The 18,695-nt window shown below is 44.8% G+C and overlaps 1 protein-coding gene across 1 annotated transcript in view; it reads right to left on the bottom strand.

Moving 5' to 3' along the window:
- The window catches only part of SNF8 (SNF8 subunit of ESCRT-II), a 110,010-nt gene that overhangs the window by 53,357 nt on the left and 37,958 nt on the right, over window positions 1–18,695 (bottom strand). Inside the window, exons 3-4 of the mRNA XM_086924244.1 lie at window positions 4,579–4,717; window positions 3,181–3,285 (exon numbers count right to left, since the gene is read on the bottom strand). Coding sequence (XP_086780370.1) covers window positions 3,181–3,285; window positions 4,579–4,717 — 244 coding nt within the window. The remainder of the gene's footprint in view (window positions 1–3,180; window positions 3,286–4,578; window positions 4,718–18,695) is intronic.

The following is an 18,695-nucleotide window of genomic DNA, read 5'->3' as shown; positions in this document are numbered from 1 at the left end:
ACTGCCTTGACAGTGGGGTCCGATGGGAAGGTCCGCGTCATTACACACACCAACCATTTGGGGAGGTATTGTTATTTATTGGAATGGTGTGGAATCTGAAGTTAAAATGATCCATTAGAAGAACAAGTTACTTAACTCCAGTAAAACGCTCTTCCTGGTGGTTACTTTAACCGCACATTCCTCACAACACTCCCACCTCCCAGTTCTGTGGAAAGGACTCTTTTTAATCTGAAAATGTCCCAGATCAGAGATTTGCACACTGGAACGAAAATTTGTTTTTGAGCTCAGTGTCGGAGGACGCGGACAACGTCCAAAAAGGAGCCTACACATCAACGCACTTGGGTGGCACCTATATTCAACTCCAGTCCTCACTTGATGGGGCTGAGTCGATACAGAACCACCACAAGACAACACCTATTGCCCAGCTGGGGTTATCCTAAAAATAAATCTTCTGGATGCAGTCTGGCAGCAAGGGATATTCTAAATGTAAAGAATCTGGGATTAGATAGATTATCCACCAGATAGAGAGTTTACGAAGGTAACTAACTTTTTCCTTAAGGACCAACGCAATACACTACAAGGTGCTAGCAACTTCTGGGCAAAAGTTTTCAAGTCCAAATATTACTAGAGCGCTCACAAATAAAAGAAATAACGAAGGGTTCTTTGTCCAAAGATCAAGCCATCTAAGCTGCTCAACTCAAATTCTCGAAAAGGACCATTCACCACAGTAAGTATGCGAAAATAACAACAGGGGCTGGCAGGAACCCAGAGCAATGATTGCAGTGAGACAAGGCGTGGTGATCAGGTAGCAGTCTAGCAACTATATTAAAGTGTTAAATATAATGCTTGATATAGCGCAAATAAAACCCCTTGCAAGGTGCATCAGAGTCTTCTACAAAAGCCCATATTGCGGTATTTAACAATTCAATAAATTGAATGCAACAGGATGTGGATCACTCAAATGGCAAGTAATGACATGGCATATTTTGCAAAACACTTTCTGATCATCCTAAACATTGTGGTTATAAAAAAGACTTTCTATAATGGTCGATTTTGGGAAGTTATAGAGGTCAAAGTGCAGCGGAGCATTTAGAGATAAGAATATTCAGAGAACAGAAAGCATGCAATGTTAAAATAAGTTGATGGGACATTACTGATAAAGCTTAGCATAAGCTGGAATTGGTGCTATGAAATTAGGTTGAAACAGCTCTAGTTGATTGAGTATTTTGGGAGTCTTCTCTTGAATGAAGGAGCAAGGAGGAAAGTCTGATGTGTGACAGAGAAGGAATGTTTTATTGTGGATGTCTTTTTAAATATGGGTATATAACTAGTGAAAAGGGAGTGCATTCTTAGGACTCAGTTTCTGCTAGAAGTGTTGAGATGAACTACAAGGTAGTTCATCTTAACCCATTGCTGTTTTGAATGTTGGATTGAGTTCTAAGGGAAGTCATCGGACAGATGGGAAAACAAGTCTGAGGTAATAAAATCTTTTTGTGTTGAAAACCTTGCTACAGTGTAGTGAGCCCAAAATTGTTAGAAGTGCATGTCTATGTATGATGTTAATTTAATCTAAGCCCCAGAAAGAGGACATGACAGATGCATCACATTCCGACTTAGGAAAAAAGAAGCTCAATGGATGGTAATAACAGCCTATGGCCACACACCAGAGCAGGCTTCTAATGTGGCAGCACTAGGTAGGTGATTGGGGTCAGTGTAGGGGGGGGGGGGGTAGTACCAATCTACGGGAGAAGGAAAGATATTTTTGACCATACAAAGGTCACAAAATGCCCCGGAGAGATATTGATAAAACAAAGGTTAATTCATTAAATTTGCACAAATAAATTATTTTAATAATATATTGATAAACTAGAAGTGAGGTAAGGGCCAGACGATAATCAAGGATGAACATGATGCAGAAAATCCCTAGTGATGATTTAAAACCAATTTAGCTAATATGTGATAAAAAGCTTAAAATCAAACATTTTACAGAAATGTCACCATTGCTTGCAGTGCTTAACGGAAGGTTTTGCTTGACGTAATTAAAATACTGAGAAAGGTAGTAAATTGGTTCCAAGATGACACTTTTTTAACTTTAAAGAAGTGCTGTATAATAATCTTACTGCCAAGCATTTTAATGGCATCCTCTGTATCTTTGGGCCTTAGAGCTCTGGCTCAGACTATTAAGTGATACAGTTTTCCTGGTCATATTTTCCCTCAGTTGTGGGAATGCTGTAGGTTTCTAGTGTCTAAGCAAGAAGATATAACTAGCTTGATTTGCCCATATCCTGGTTAAATGTAGGGCACAAAATAAGTGCAGTGACTGGTTGAGGACTAGGAAGAAATACTTTAACCACATCGCTGCGGCGGCTATTCCGCCGCAGCGCTAAGTGTGCGGGGCGTGCACGCGGCGGCCGCATGCTGGTGACAGAACCGCTCCGTCGCCAGCCGCGGTTGGGCTGTGCTTGTGACGGAGCGGTTCCGTCATGGCCTCGCCCGCTCAATAGAACGCGCCGCGTAGGCGCGAAATCAGCGCTGCGCAGGCGCGGCGGCAGGGCCATGACGGAACCGCTCCGTCATCAGCACAGCCCAACCGCAGCTGATGACGAAGCGGTTCCGTCATCGAACGGGTTAAAAATAATGTTTGCTGGACTGCAGTAGATTGGTTCAATTTGCAATATTATGATAAAATTATTAGAAAACCTTGAACTGACTGTTTGCATACCCGGAGAGCTGTACAAAACAATTTTTAGCTGTAATACTACGTTATATTGTTCTATTCCAGAGCCTGCACTGCGACCAACACATTATGGTTAGGATATTTATTAGGGCCATTGCTCCCCTGGGTTTTATTGAATATGCTTTGCATGATTTTCCTAAGTAATAAAAGATCATTTCAGTACAGTGCTACGTGGTAACTGAATGTTTAATTAAGTGACACCACAGTTTGAAGACAAAACAAAGAGCACTGCACTATTATGAACTTGCCACATGACCACAAATTGCATATTTGTAGATCTATGATGAATCCGGAGAATTGGAAATGAATCACACTGTTCATGAAAACTTGATTTAAAAAAATGCAAACTGAGTACTGGGAGGTTTGAAGACTTGGGCAGTTGTGTGTGTAATTTTGTAATATATGGCCACAAAATACCGTAAGAAACCAAAGTTCATCCTTACCTCCGTTTCTGTGCTTCAGTGCCAAGCAGACTTCAATAATCTGTACCCCCAACTCATAGTAAAAGTCTCCAACTCCTAACATCTCTGACCAAAAGCCTTTACCAGCTGGATAGAAAAGAAAACAAATGTAAGGGAGAAAGCCATAAACGCCACAGCAGACAATTGGACGACAAGAAGTCAACAATATGCTGAGCCATGATGCACACCACAATGGATCATGCGACCCATAGTAAGTGTAACATTTGCTGGGGAGTCAGCTTTATTAATGGTGCGTTCAATAGTAACATACAAGTTCACTGCTTGCAGTTTCTTTCTATCTGCAGGTCAGTGACAGTGTCAGTTATCAGGGTCACACCATCTTCATTTAAATATTGTCCCGTAAAATAAGTACAGAGCTGGTCACTATATCAGATCATGTTTTAACATAAAGCGCTAAATAACAAAATATTCAATTACGTGGGAGAGTGGGCATGGAAAGAGAAATACTAGTTCCATGAAGTGGGCATCAACAGCTTAATGGTAAGATGGCTGCAGCATTCTGAATGTTAATAAGAATTGATTTCTTACATGATACAAGCAGAACAGGGTGGAAACCAGCTCATTGTGACAATGCCATAAATATACCATGTCATTAGGTGCAGGATCAGGGAAAGAGAAGAGATCAAAGGTAGAACAAAGGAGAACAGTTCAGAATGTTGAAGGAAGAATGGCAGAGTGACGGGTGATGCAAGTCAACATTGCGATGGTAACACAAGTTCAAGTATCATTCTCCCGTCCTCCCTTTTCGGTGTCAGTGTCAGAACAGTCATTCAAAAGGACACATATCTAACATACAGCTATTTAGGTTTATAAAAAAATTAAAAGCATAAGTGTGTATGAGAAACACAGCATAATGAGTATAATATTTAATATAACACGCTCTGAACACACAACAGGCACATCTTTCAAGAAGATAGTTGTATTGCCAAGCTACCATTTACCAATTTTAATTACTCATCATTTTCAAAAGACTTTAGAAAAATTAGGCAGGTGCACAATGAGCAAACAAACAATTATTCTAGGACTGTGTCCACCCAAGTAAGGTGAACTCTTTGAACAACTTAATAGTAAGAACACATTATGCTTTGAAACAGAATGGTGTAAGGGAAAGAGGCAAAGTGTTGGCACACAGATATAAGTCATGGCAAGTCAAAAAGCAGTTTTTTAGAAGTAAAAGAAACACAGAACTGAAGTTGGAGGCTAAATAAGCAAACAAAGTCCAGCAGTCCAGGTAAGAGGTTTCACTCAAATCCAGTCTCTGCCAGCACTGTGGCCTTAATTAGAACAAGCGTAAACTACTAATGGAAAAACTATGCTTATTTTAGAAGTGAGGGAAGAAACTAAGAGCAGATGCCTTACAAGCCAATGGATCCACACCGATTGTTGCACACATATCTTGAAATTGCACCCTGAACTGGGAATTTTTCCGAATTTCTTGCTTGTGTTTGCTTGCAAATTCCTCAAGATTAGTCTTAAATGTGTCCAGCTGCTTAGACATCTGTAAAAGAAAGAATATAACAATTAAATTGCAATCAATCCGTAATGACAAACTCCAAGCACTACATACTCTTAATAGCATTACTGCACTTTCAACGTCTAAGAATTCGCTTGGACACACCTGTACCCTCACTACTGGTGTAGTGCACCCAGCTAGATGGGTGGCTGGTCTATGCCAGGGCAGTGGGTTGTAGGCATGGCACAAAGGGATGTGTGCCATGTCGACTCACTTTGTTCTGCACCAAAACACGCAGCCTGCAAGGGGAAGTAAGTGTGTGAGTGTGAGTATATATATATATATGTAAAGAGCCTTTAAGGGTGGCTGACCTGTGGCCAAAGAGTGCCAACTGGGTATTGTCTTAATGCGGTCTTAAGGAAAGAACCTGTTTGGCAGGAACCCAGGGCACACTCAGTCAAAGTACATCAGCACTTTAGCAAAAAGTGGGGGCAACTATGCAAAAAGAGAGCACTTTCCTACACAACCCCCCCCCTCCAAACTAAAGAGGATGAGACTAACCTTTTCCTAGAGAGTCTTCATTGTCCTCTAAAGTTTAGGATTTTTTTGGGGGAGGGGGCAGGGGGTGGGTTCAGGTTTTTGTTTTACATACACAATGCTTTCCATTGCAATGCAAGGTTTTTCTAGCCCTAACAGTTTGTAAGCATTTTACCTATTTTATATTGCTGAAAAGGATGTACGACAGAGTCTATTGCATATTACTGCTATGGTTGCTGGTATGTTTTCTGTTTTTGAAAATGCTAAAACATTTCAACGAAAATAAAAAAAGTTTAGGATTTTCACCTTTCATCTGCAATAGCCATTTGAGAGGTCTGTGATCAGTTTGAACTAGGAAGTGAGTACCAACAAGTATGGTCTCAGCTTCTTCAAGGACCCAACCACAGCAAAGGCCTCCCTCTCAATGGCACTCCAACGCTGTTCCCTGGGAAGAAGCCTTCTGCTTAAAAAAACAACAGGTTGATCTTGGCCTTCATCATTGGTCTGGGATAGGACCGCTCCTATCCCTAGCTCAGAGACATCAGTCGGCACTATGAACTGCTTGGTATAGAATGGAGCTTTGAGAATTGGTATTGCCTCTTTCAGGGTGTCAAAAGCCTTTTGACAGCTAACTGTCCAGTTTACCTTTTTGGGCATCTTCTTAGAGGTACTTTCTGTAAGGGGAGTCACAATGGACCCATATCCCTTCACAAACCGGTAGTACCAGGTCAAGCCAAGGATTGCCCAGACTGGTGTCTGGGTTGTTGGAGCTACCCAGTCCAGGATGGCCTGGATCTTGGGTTGTAGGGGTTGAATACAACTGTTCCCTGCCCTATCTGCCATTTGGATGCCATGATAGTTAGGCCTGCAGTTTCCATGGCTTTTAAAACCTTCCCCAGGTGGACCAGGTGATCTTGCCAAGTGGAGCTAAAGAAAGCAATATCATCTAGATATGCCACACTAAAGGCTTCCAAACCAGCGAGGACTTGATTCACCAACCTTTGGAAGGTGGCAGGGGCATTCTTTAAACCAAAAGGCATAATAGTAACTGATAATGCCCACCAGGTGAGGGGAATGCTGTATTTTCGTTTTTCTCCTGGTGCCATGCCAATCTGCCAGTACCCTGCAGTTACGTCAAAGGTACTTAGAAATTTGGCTGTACCTAACTTATCGATCAATTAATTAGCTCTTGGGATAGGGTGAGCATCTGTCCTGGTGACAGATTTGAACCCTCTATAGTTCAAACAGAACCTCATTTCTCTCTTTCCACTCTGTGGATGAGGTTTGGGGACTAGAACCACTGGGCTGGCCTAGGGGCTCTCAGAATGTTCAATAACCCCTAACTCAGCATCTTGCTGACTTCAACTCTGATGCTCTCCTTAACTTGATCAGGCTGTCAATAAATGTTGTTCTTGACAGGTACACTGTCCCCAGTGTCCACATCATGGGTACCGCAGTTTGTCTGACCAGGGGTCAAGGAAAAGAGCGCAGCACACTGTTGGAAGACTTGTTTGCAATCAGCCTGCTGTTGGGCAGAGGGGTGTCTGAGTAGACAACCCCATCTACTGACCCATCTTTGTGGCTGTGCGAGGAGGTCACGGAGAGGTTCACTCTGTCTCCTGATCCTCATCAGTCACCATCAGCATGGTGACGTCAGCCCGTCATGGAAAAGCTTAAGGCGGTTCGCATGGATCACCCTTTTGGGGTCCTGCTTGAGCCCAGGTCAACCAAGTAGATGACCTCACTTTTCTTTTCTAAAATGGGGTAAGGGCCACTCCATTTGTCCTTGAGAGCCCTTGGTGCCACTGGCTCCATCACCCACACCTTTTGCCCTGGTTGAAATTCTACCAGTGCAGCTTTTTGGTCATAGCTGTGCTTCTGGGGTTCCTGGAGGGCCTCAAGATTTTTGGTAACATGTTCCATGAACTCTGAAATTCTGGACCTTAGGCCTAGTACGTGGTCCACAATGTCTTGTTTGAGTTCCGGGAGAGGCATCTCCCAACCCTCTTTTACAAGAAAGAGTGGTCCCCTAACAGGGTGGCCAAACAGAATTTCAAAGGGGGAAACCCCTACTCCCTTCTGAAGCACCTCTCTGTAGGCGAAAATCAAGCATGGTAAGAGGACATCCCGTCTCCTTTTGAGCTTTTCAGGGATCCCCATAATCATGCCTTTCAATGTCTTGTTAAACCTCTCAACAAGACCATTGGTTTGTGAGTGATAGGGTGTAGTAAACTTGTGCTGCACTCCACACTCTTTCCACATATGTTTAGGCATGCAGACATGAAGTTTGCCCCCCTTTCTAAAACCACCTCCTTAGGAAACCCTACCTTGCATGATCCACTACCATTAGTATAAATGTGTTTCCTGATACTGTGGGAGGTTAAGTGGACCCACTATGTCCACACCTACCCTTTCAAAGGGAACCCCAAACACTGGTAGTGGTATCAGGGGTTTGGGAGTCAACCTGTTTTGCCACTGGTTTGACAGGTGACAGAGGAGCTGACAAACTCCTTTACCTTCTGAGATATCTGGGGCCAGTAAAAGTGGCTAACTAGCCTTTCCCAAGTTTTGGTTCGGCCCAGACGTCCAGCTAGGGGGTGTCATGAGCTAAAGTGACTAAGAACTCCATGTACTTCAGAGGCACTACCACTCTTCTAGTGGCTCTAGGGTTGGGGTCTGTCTCTGGCCTCAGTGTACAGTAGTCCCTCCTCCCAATAAACTCGGCGGGTTCCACTGATATCTATCTTTTCCAGTGCAGCAGCTTGCTGATTCAGGCTCTCAGGAGTTGGACCGGTCTGCTGTCCAAGGCACAGCTCTTCACTAGTGGGTCCCCTTGGGCCTAAGAGCTCAACCTGGTAAGGGTCAAGTTCCATAGGCTTGGTTCCCTCCAGGGCTTCCAAGTCCTCTCCCTGAGGAGAGGGTCCTGTGTTTTGAGTGGTTCAGAAGCTGGTTTCCCAATCTTCTTACCTTTCCTCTTAGATGATTGGGCCATTCTTTCAGGCTCCAACACTTCTTTTTCACCCTGCTTTTGGCTCTGGGCTCTTGTCTTAACACACAAAATATCAGGGATGTCCAGCAGTGCTGTATGAGTTTTCAGTTCTACCTCAGCCAAGGCTTCCCAATAATTACTAACCAGACATGCAGCTTGAAGCTTTGGAGAGACCACTACCTGTTTCAGCCCAGTAAACCCCCCCAGTCTAATGTCACCATAGCCATGGCATGGTTAGTAGTAACACTGTCAGCATTGGGGACTGAGTAAGAATTCCCTGTCAGGTATAGGTCTGGGGAAACCAGTGTCTCTCTCACCATAGGGACACTGGCACCTGTATCCCTCAGGGCTTTCTATTCTAATCCCATTGATCCAGAGGTGTTCAAAATACTTCGTGTTGGGTGGTCACACAGCTAAAGTGGCAAACTCAACTTCACCCTCAGTGACTAGAACTGCTTCATGTGGGACTCCCGATTTGCTCTAGGCACACTGTTGATCCCATCTGGAGACACTACACCAGGAGTAGCTGTAGTAGAACTAGGGGGCTTCCTGGTAGGATAAGTAGGCTTTCCAGTTAAGTGCCCCAACTTTTTACAGCTGTGACACCAGGCCTTTAAGGGATCAAAGTTATTTCTCTTGTGCCTATTATTGGACTGGAAGAGTTTTGGAACCCACCCTCCTGACCAGGTTTTTGGAGCCCTTTAGAAGACTCAGGTTTGTTATCTTTGGAGTTCTCATCTCCTTCCCCCTGGGGAGGTTTTGTAATCCCTTTCTATTGGTCACCCCAGTAGCTGTTTCTGTTACCCATGTCTTGATCCAGTGGTCTGCCTTCTTTCCAAATTCTTGGGGAGAAATTAGACCTAGGTCTACCAAATCATGATGTAACTTTTCATTAGTGCCATTACTCAAAATATGTTCCTTCATAAACACATTGTAAATTCCATTGAAATCATGCACATTATTTCCAGTTAACCATCCATCTAGTATCTTAACTGATTGGTCAAAAAAAGTCAATCCAGGATTGGTTTTGGGTTTTGTGAGGCCCCTGAATCCAATTCTGCATTCCTGGTATTCCTCCATACCACAGATGAGAGTACTGCCCTGGGCACTTAAACACGGGCTACAGATCAAAGCAGTTCACAGCCGTAAAACACTGCGCACCAAGTTTGAAAAGTACTGGTGTTTAGTTGTAAATGGGGAAACAAGTAATCTGATGTCAGGGAGTTGGGCGGAAGACTGACCTTCCCCCCTAAACAAGTTTTAGGGAAAACAACTGCTGATGCCGCAAGATTGAATTGTTGGCACCGATTAACTCCCCAAATTCATAGGCTGTGCTTACGCTTACATTTTTTAAAGTCTATTAAAGCACCTCATGAGCCTTCTATTCTTTAGCTGTATGCAGCGCTCATCTATCTATATAATTCTGACCCCCTAAAGGAAAAAAACCAACGATGAGACACTAGTTCGAGATACAATAATAGTTTTTTTTATTCCATTCACAACTAAACAATGGATGGGTACAGTAATGTGTTAAAATTTGTAGAGCTTTTATAAAAAAACACTTTCTTTTTGTAATGCCACTCCCTGAACGCAGCAATGGTAACATTACTATACGTAACAATCCTGGAAATGCACCACTGTCAATCACAGTGAAGTTATCGATCTGCAATGAAAACAAGCATCAAAGAGCATAAAAGGAGACACGGCCTGGCGGCCGTGAAACTGAAAGTACGGCCGGCCGGCCGTGAATAATTAGGGGACGAGAAATGCGCTGGGAGGAGAAATGCAGAGCGCACGCCGAGAAGCTTGTGGGAGGGAGGCTGGGCTGCCTTTGATGTGGTAATGCGAGGCAGGCAGGCGGCTGGTGGCATTGTGCACGTGCTTTTTAGGGCTTGTGCTTGCGCAATGACCTAAAAAGCACATGCACGGCATGGAATCGCCAGTGGAATCGTGCTTGGTTAAACTCTGGATAAGCCACTATAGAGCCTTGCCAGCTATGCTCAAGCGCATCAGCAGGTGAGCCCTAACAGACAATTTAAGAGTTCTGTTGTGTGACTAAGTCAGTCCAACAAATGCCAGAATTATATATTCCACTGCTGATCCACCAATGTAGGAAGCTGGTTCTGTATACACTATACTAAAATGAGGTATAGTGTGCACAGAGTCCAGTTGAACCCCAAAGGTAGGAAGAGGTAAAAGTAGATAGCACCTTACTCTCTATTTGTGGTAGTGTGGGTGAGCAGTAAGGCTTTATCAGAGGGTAGTGTTAAGCATTTGTTATACACACTCAATCAGCAAATGATGTCACATACTTAAAGACTGAACTCAGGCCAATTTGTTTGTATCAAAAATATTATTTAGTTATTTTATTTCAGAACCAAGCCAGGCCTGGTGCAGGAAAGTGAAATAAATGATTTGCTAAATCTTATGCAATGTTTTTACAATTGAATGCCTGTTCAAATGCAGTTGATTGAAATACAGGTAGGTCAAAATGTCGAAATTTCTTTTTGGTTACTTCACAGATTACTTTACGGATTACGTTTGAAGTGACTGTTTCTACTCAGTGTGATATGCCTAGATATCATGCTGGGACATTTCCTAGAGAAAAGATAAGTAAGTCAGTTTTTGAACATTTGCAATTTTTCAGGGATTCATACAAATCAACTTCAAACGTAGAAATTATTTCAAGGAAAAACAATCAAAGTATTCCTATGTAGAGAAATGAAGTTATCGGTTAACAGGTAAGTATCCTGGGGTTAGAACCAGGGTTTCCCCAGGTCCAAGGATGCACACTTGAAACAGCCTTAGCTGCACTAGGATGGCTGGGTGCAGAGTGCTGAGGCTCAATGTTATCCAATTGGGGATAGGGGGCCTCCGGTTGGTGGCTGCTCACGAGCAGGCCACAGGATTGTGAGAGTAAAGCTTTTGGTTTTAAGCTCAGGGCAAAGGGGGATCCGAGTTAGCACCTAAAGTACACCCACAGTGGCGCAGGGGCTGTTGGGTGCAGGGTGTTGTTTTGGCGTTGGGTGCCCTGTTGTTTTCAATGAGGATTCTCCGGTTGCAACAAAAACTGAAGGCTTGGGGACGAAGATCTCTGGGGGTGACCACTGGTTGGAGAGGTAAGTTGGGATGCCTGGGATGCTGGTACACTGTCAGTTCGGCCGCCCGAGGCCATGGGACGTCGGGTGCAGGGGTGTCTTTAGGCTTCTGGTTTTCTTACCAGCTCCAGTCGCGGTCGGAGGGATGCTCCAGAAAGAGGCTGCAGGCTTTGCTTGGAGATACAAGGCAGGTCAGAGATCACCAAATCTCAGGTCAGGATCACCAGGGAGACTTCTTCGTGGTGTTGGGCCACTCAAACTTGGGCCGTGGGCATCGGGCAGACTCACGGATTTGGACGGAGTCTGTGGGTGAGCAACTCCGGTGCTCACAGGAGACAAAGTCTTTCTTGTGGAAGGCAGGTCAGGTCCTTCGGGTTCTTGAGGCCGCTGGCTGCAGGACACACCAGTATTTCGCTGGAGCAGATTTGGGGTGGGGACAGGTCGGTAAGGCTGGGGCCAAGTCAGTGGGCGTCCACCTCTTCCTAGATTCAGCACGGCTCTTCAGTCTGTTTTTCTTCTCTTCTACTTGGTCGGTTCTTGTCTGAGGAAACAAGGTTCAGAGTTGCACCTAAATACTAGATTTAGGGGCGTTATAGGTAGGTAAAGGTTGTGACCAATGGGTCCCTTCCTTGGGGTGGGTACACACCCTATTATGCCACCCTCCAGTGAGAGGGGGGCATATGCCTCACTTTGGTTGGCTGGGTCCCCCATCTGCAAGATGGCGGGGACTGAGAGTTGTGCTTCACCTCGCCTCCCCCACCTGAAGGGTGGGGTTGGCAAAGGTGGGCACACCTCCCTTTCTCACTTGGTTTTCCCACAGATTCTGCCGCTCAAAGTGGGAGTCAGAACAGTAGGGGGCCAGTTGCTGGAAGCAGCAAAAGGCCTGGGGAAGGTCACAAAGGCAGGAAGCCTTTGAAGCTTCCCCTCTGTGGACCCTGCCGATCCTGGGAGAGGAGGCTTGGCACATTGTCCCAGAATGTGCATGGTTTTAGACCCCTGAGAGCAGCAAGCTCTCGACCCACATATCCAGAAACATGTCTGGTGGTGGCAGCTGGCGAGCAGCCACTCAGCCTGGACACTAGTGTTAGGTATTTTCAGGGGGCATCTCCAAGATGCCCTCTGTGTGCATTTTTCCTTAAATCCCACACTGGCTTCAGTGTGGGTTTAATGTGCTGACAAGTTTGATACCAAACTTCCCAGTTTTCAGTAAAGCCATTATGGTACTGTGGAGTTAGTAATGACAAGCTCCCAGCACCATATACTCTTAATGGCATCACTGCACATTCAATGTCTAAGAATTGAGTTAAGACACTGTAGGGGTACAGGGCTCATGCACCTGTACCGTCACCACTGGTACAGTGTACCCAGCTAGAGGGGTGGCTGAGCTATGCCAGGGCAGTGGGTTGTAGGCATGGCACACAGGGATGTGTGCCATGTTGACTCTTCACTTTGTTCTGCACCAAAACACGCAGCCTGCAAAGGCAGTGTGTGTCTGTAAAGGTACAGGGCTTTAAAGGGTGGCACAATAAGTGATGCAGCCCCTTGAGGCCTTCCCTGGCCACAGTACCCTTTATACTTGTGGTACCATTTACAAGGGACTGACCTGTGGCCAAAGAGTGCCAATTGAGATTTGTCTTAATGCAGAATTAGGGAAAAAACATAAACCCCGGGTACCCGTTTGGCAGGAAACACCAGGGCACACTCACAGTACATCAGCAGTTTAGGAAAAAGTGGGGGCAACCATGCAACAAGAGGGCACTTTCTTACAAAGCTAGCCTCACTGGTGAGGGGTGATACCTCAAAATGGGTCCCAGGATGCTGGTGTTCTGGTCCAGGGAAGCCCTGGCCTGGCAGTTCAGGCTGGATCGTTTCCACAGGGACCAGCGCCAAGACTGATTTGCGTATGACTGGGTCTAAACTGTGGTGGAGAAGTGAGCTAAAGAATTATGGATTAAACCCAGATCTGTGACTGGGGGTGAATGTTTGACAATGTTCAGCATCCTGTCTATCGTCTTTTTGTGTTGCTATAGTAGCCCTTAGTGGGAAGGGTATCCCAAATGTGGGTCCAGTGTTCACTATGCCACTGGATTCAAGCTAGCCTGGCTAGAAAGGGGATGTACCCCGAAACCGGTCCCAGGAAGCTTGTTTTCTGGTTGAGGAGGACCTGGCTTGGCAGTTCAGGCTGGATCATCTTTTTGTGTTGCTGAAGTCCTGAGAAGCATTCAAGATAAAGGGGCCACTTAAGTGCATCGTGTGAAAGAGTATTGAGGCATAGGCATTACCCATTTCATGCATTTTAAGCACACAGACTGACTTTCCATGTCTTTGCCAGACCGGAATCAAGCATCCAAGGACTGGTTTCTGGCTATCAGCCTTCATCAGCCTGGATAGCTTTACTCCAGTGGTGTGGAGAGCCTGGGACTCACGTCTGAGTATACCCAGCACACTCGGGGTGAAAATTGCAAAAAACACAGTTGATGGACAGAATGTAGAACAATGTCATACATTCACCCCAGTACAAGGATCTGGGCCTAAATCCATTGTTTCTTTGCACTCCACACCACCCTGGGTTAGACACTGGCTATATGCAAATCAGCTCTGACCCTGTGCATCATGGGAACAGTCCAGTCCGAACTACCAAGCCATGTCTTTCCCAGACCGGAATCAAGCATCCACACTCAGGGCGAAAATTGCAAAAAACTGTGTTTTTTGCAATTTTCACCCCGAGTGGGCTGGGTATACTCAGACGTGAGTCCCAGGCTCTCCACACCACTGGAGTCAAGCTATCCAGGCTGAAGAAGGCTGATAGCCAGAAACCGGTCCTTGGATGCTTGATTCCGGTCTGGGAAAGACATGGCTTGGTAGTTCGGGCTGGACTGTTCCCATGAGGCACAGGGTCAAGGCTGATTTGCATATAGCCATTGTCTGACCTAGGGGGGTGTGGAGTGCAAAACAACGATGGATTTAGGCCCAGATCTTTGTACTGGGGTGAATGTAAGACATTGTTCTGCATTCTGTCCATCAACTGTGTTTTTGGCAATTTTCACCCCGAGTGGGCTGGGTATACTCCAACGTGAGTCCCAGGCACTTCACATCACTGGAGTCAAGCTATCCAGGCTGAAGAAGGCTGATAGCCAGAAACCGGTCCTTGGATGCTTGATTCCGATCTGGGAAAGACATGGCTTGGTAGTTCGGGCTGAACTGTTCCCATGAGGCACAGGGTCAAGGCCGATTTGCATATAGCCATTGTCTGACCTAGGGTGGTGTGGAGTACAAAAACAACGATGGATTCAGGACCAGATCTTTGCACTGGGGTGAATGTAAGACATTGTTCTGCATTCTGTCCATCAACTGTGTTTTTTGCAATTTTCACCCCCCTTTTCATGGTAGGCTGTATCTAAAACTATGCAGTATGTCACTGCCGCTGGCACACCAAAGGCAAGCCCGTCTGCGCCCATCCGCGCCTAGTGCCAGTCCCCCCCCGCTGATCCGGAAAGGCTCTAAAACCCCTTTATTTTGCCAGGGACCAGCTACTCACACTAAATCCAGGATCGGGAGTGGACTACCTGTTTTGGATTGCTCCTGCTTCATAGTTGACATTCCACTCATTTGCCAGAGCTGGGGAGACCAGCTAGCTTCAGGTGGGTTTACCTCTTCCACCTCTGACCTGGACGGAGGGACCTTGGAACAGCCCTCAACTCTTGAGAATTCTTATAGACATGCGTTATTGCCTAGTCAAGTCATGCTTTGCATGTTATTCAATGCCAGGTCATTGGTAAGACATAGCATTGATTTCCACCAGTTTATGGAAACCCACTAGCCTTGCCTAGCTTTTGTTATAGAAACGTGGGCCGATCCAGCTTGTAATTCAGATTTGTTATCTGTCCTTCTTGACAGTGTTGTAATGTTTAGCGCAGACAGGACACTAAAACATGGGGGTGTGGTATAGCAATAGTCCACAGGGCAGATCTCTCAGTAAAATGTAGCCTTGTTGCCGCTTTGCAATGCGAAGCTTCTTCTTTTACGATAATATTTTCCTCAACAGAGTCTTTCAACAGCATGATCATTTACAGACCTCCCGGTCCCAGACAATCTTTCTCTCAGGAAATCTGAGCCTTCTAGAGTAAAACATCCTCACCAATGACTACCCAGTACTGGGCAATTTTAATTTCCACTTAAAAGCCCATCTTAACACAGACAATGACATTCTTGTAGATACACTATCGAGTCTGGGTCTATCTCAGATGGTAGATGCCACTATACACCTGGCAGGACACACACTTGATGGAATTCTCTCTAGCAATTCTTTTCTGGACAACATTAACACCCTTCCACTAGTTTGATCTGACCACAGGGCTGTACTGTTCGACATCAGCATTAATAACCCTAACCTCCAAAATAAAGCACAGCTGCTTAGTTCTTCATCTCAGGCCTGGCATATAATTCAATCAGATCTTCTCTCTTCCAACCTATCAACTCACTCCCGGGAACTTTCAAACAATGTAGATACAGCTGTTTCCCAATACACTCAATGGCTAGACTCTGCGATCATGTAACATACGGAGTGTCTATGGGTCTAAAATGATATTTTTTCTGGAGAATCTGATAAGGTGTGATCAATTTACAAGGAGGAGAGAGAGTTATACCTGTGCAAATTGTGAGTACAACATGGTATCACCAGGGTGTGAAAAGTACCCATCAGTGTTCGTTCTGTACCGCCCTTGTCATCATATGGGTTCTCCCTACACCAGGGAGAGCATGTTGGCAGTCAATGGAAAGACTCAATGTTCAATGCCAATCTTTTATGAAAACAGTGTATGAAAAATAGGGGTGGAACCATTTGATAGGGTAACTATGTGCAGTGCTAGTGAAAGAAGAGAGTGCATATATAAAATATAAAATTGGAGAATTTCTGCACCACAACTAATTTCCTTGCAGTTACGTAGTGCTCCCAATACAGACCAGAAACAAGCTTCTAGCTAGTTGCTACCTAGTTGTGTGTGAAATGTGCATAATTTGCTTTTGCATAATTACATAAAATGCATAACTGGCATTTGGGGATATATTTTTAGCTCAAACGAGTCATTGCCTCACTACTAACATCTATCTTCCAATGTATGTTCAACTGTGGCACTTTTCCTACCTCATGGAAAAAAGCCTCAATGTCTTCTAAAAAAAAAATAACACACACTTGACCTTAAAGACCAGACAACTCCTGTCCTACTTTGCATCTTCCTCTTCCAGTCCAAATTGAGGAAAAAATAATGAACTCGCAGCTCTTGGTGAAAGTATATTCATTAAAATATTTTTCTTGACTCCACTTTCGGAGCGGCCACAGCACGGAGTCCACTCTAATCAAGACCACAGAAGAGGTCAGAATAGTTGTTGACTAGTGGAAAGGGGAAGCCCTAATCCTGCTTGATCTCTCGGCGGCCTTTGATACAGTGACCACATGTTATTGTTGGACTGTATTAGAAACCAATGAATTCCAGGCCAGGCCTGGACTCTTTTGAAATCCTTCCTTCAGGATCGTGAACAGTCAGTCGGCTTGGACCAATTCACTTCTTACTGTTTTTCACTGCTTTGCGGGGTTCCACAGGGCACTTTGCTCAACCAAACTCTTTAATATTTATGTTACTTCTCTGGCCGGCCTGATAACAAACTTTGACTTCTCTCTAATTGTCAGATAGTCGTATCCGCAGCCAAAAACTGCAACACACTAGGCTCCATATTCAGCAGGTGCATGCTCGCCGTCAAATACTATTTGGATAGTAATTGCTTAAAACTTAACACAGCTAAGACTGAGGTCTTACAATTCGGAGCCCAGACCTCCTTTTGGCCACAGGAACTTGGCCTGCTACCGGCTCCTGTGAAGGAAACCCAGAACTTGGGGGTAAGTTAATATAACCAGACACATGCTGCAACCTCAGTGTTACCCCAAACTGCTCACACTGTCAACTCACAGCCTGCAACTTTTCCATAATGGCACAGGCCTGATCCCACGGGGAAGCCGTCCATCACAGACCCCGTGAAGCATCAATAACAAAGCTAGGCTTGCGGACTGCCACCTTTCCAAGAAAAACTATGTACATTTTTCCAGGTACCATCAGAACATTCATAAAAAAATGTAAAGTACAGAACACGATCCGGGAGGAGTTGCCAACCAAACATGTTGACCCACACAAAAATGATGCCGGATTATAATAATCAAGTATAGAGGAACATGTGACAGAAACTCATAATTAGCAAGGTTCCAGAATGTCATTCAAGAACAGCGCATAACATGCCCTTTAAACCCCCCTCCAGTGCTACTTCAGACTTTCCTTCCAACTGGAGGAGGGCAGAAATGCACACACCTTCATCCTCAATGTTAGTTTGAAAGGCAGAAGAAATCTGTGCGCCTACAAAAGTGCCCCTCCATCACTGCATACACTAGTGCAAGAGAGACAATGGAAGAACACCCGGCAGAGCACAACAGAGAGGGTGCAGACAACAAACAGCAATGCAGGGGGACAGAAACCTACAGGGCTAAACACAAAAGGAATAATTTACCTTACAGATCTGTGATGGACACAAGTATTGATAAAACCAGAACTATGAACGCGCGTCTTTTAACAAAAAAAAAAACTTAACTAGAGAGCAAAGCGGGTGGGAAACAGAAGCACATGGGTGAGAGAAAGCAATACGGCCTGCGAGACAGCAACGTGGAAAGCAATGGTCCACAGCAGCATTGTGTAACACAACACACAGCGTGGCGGGGTGAGAGAAGCAAATAAGGGAAAGAGAGCTCAAAACATGCACTTTCATGGAGAGCTTCTCGAAAAAGGCAAGCACTCCTGGAAAGATAGAAGCAGTCTATCAGGGATGTGGTAAAAATAAAGTACTCTACGGGAGAGACAAACAAAAGTAGGAGGGACAAATACAAATAAAGCCAGCCAACAGAAAGCAAGGAAATGTAAAAGACAAAAGACAAAGCCAATGGTTAGAAGTGGCAGGCATGCATTCCTAGGACACCTTCCAGCCTGTCCCCAAGAGGTTTGTCACGGCCAGACAGCTGTGCTGTCTGGTAGACAGCAATGAGCTGTTTGTCTAAATACTTGCTAAACAAATTCGTATTTTTTTTTAAAACAATTTATTGGCATTTGTAAGACTTCCAATGACAACAGTGAATAAACATACAGACCGTTGCACAACAACATCCATTATCCAGTATTGATAAGATTACATTATACTTCATATATACATTTACGATAATGTAGCTAGGACATGCAGTTATTCAGCATGGTACTATTTTAATTAGTCAATTAAATATTTGCAATAATCCCTAAGGTCTTGAGCCTGCAGGTAATTCCTCCTCGTAGGTTAGTAGGGTGTCTTTACAATATGTTAGGTCCAGAAG

Source organism: Lissotriton vulgaris, chromosome 5, assembly GCF_964263255.1.
Source record: "Lissotriton vulgaris chromosome 5, aLisVul1.2, whole genome shotgun sequence".
Classification (NCBI taxonomy): Eukaryota; Metazoa; Chordata; class Amphibia; order Caudata; family Salamandridae; genus Lissotriton; species Lissotriton vulgaris.
Note: the sequence above shows the minus strand (reverse complement) of the source record. Positions and strands in the feature narration are given on the sequence as shown.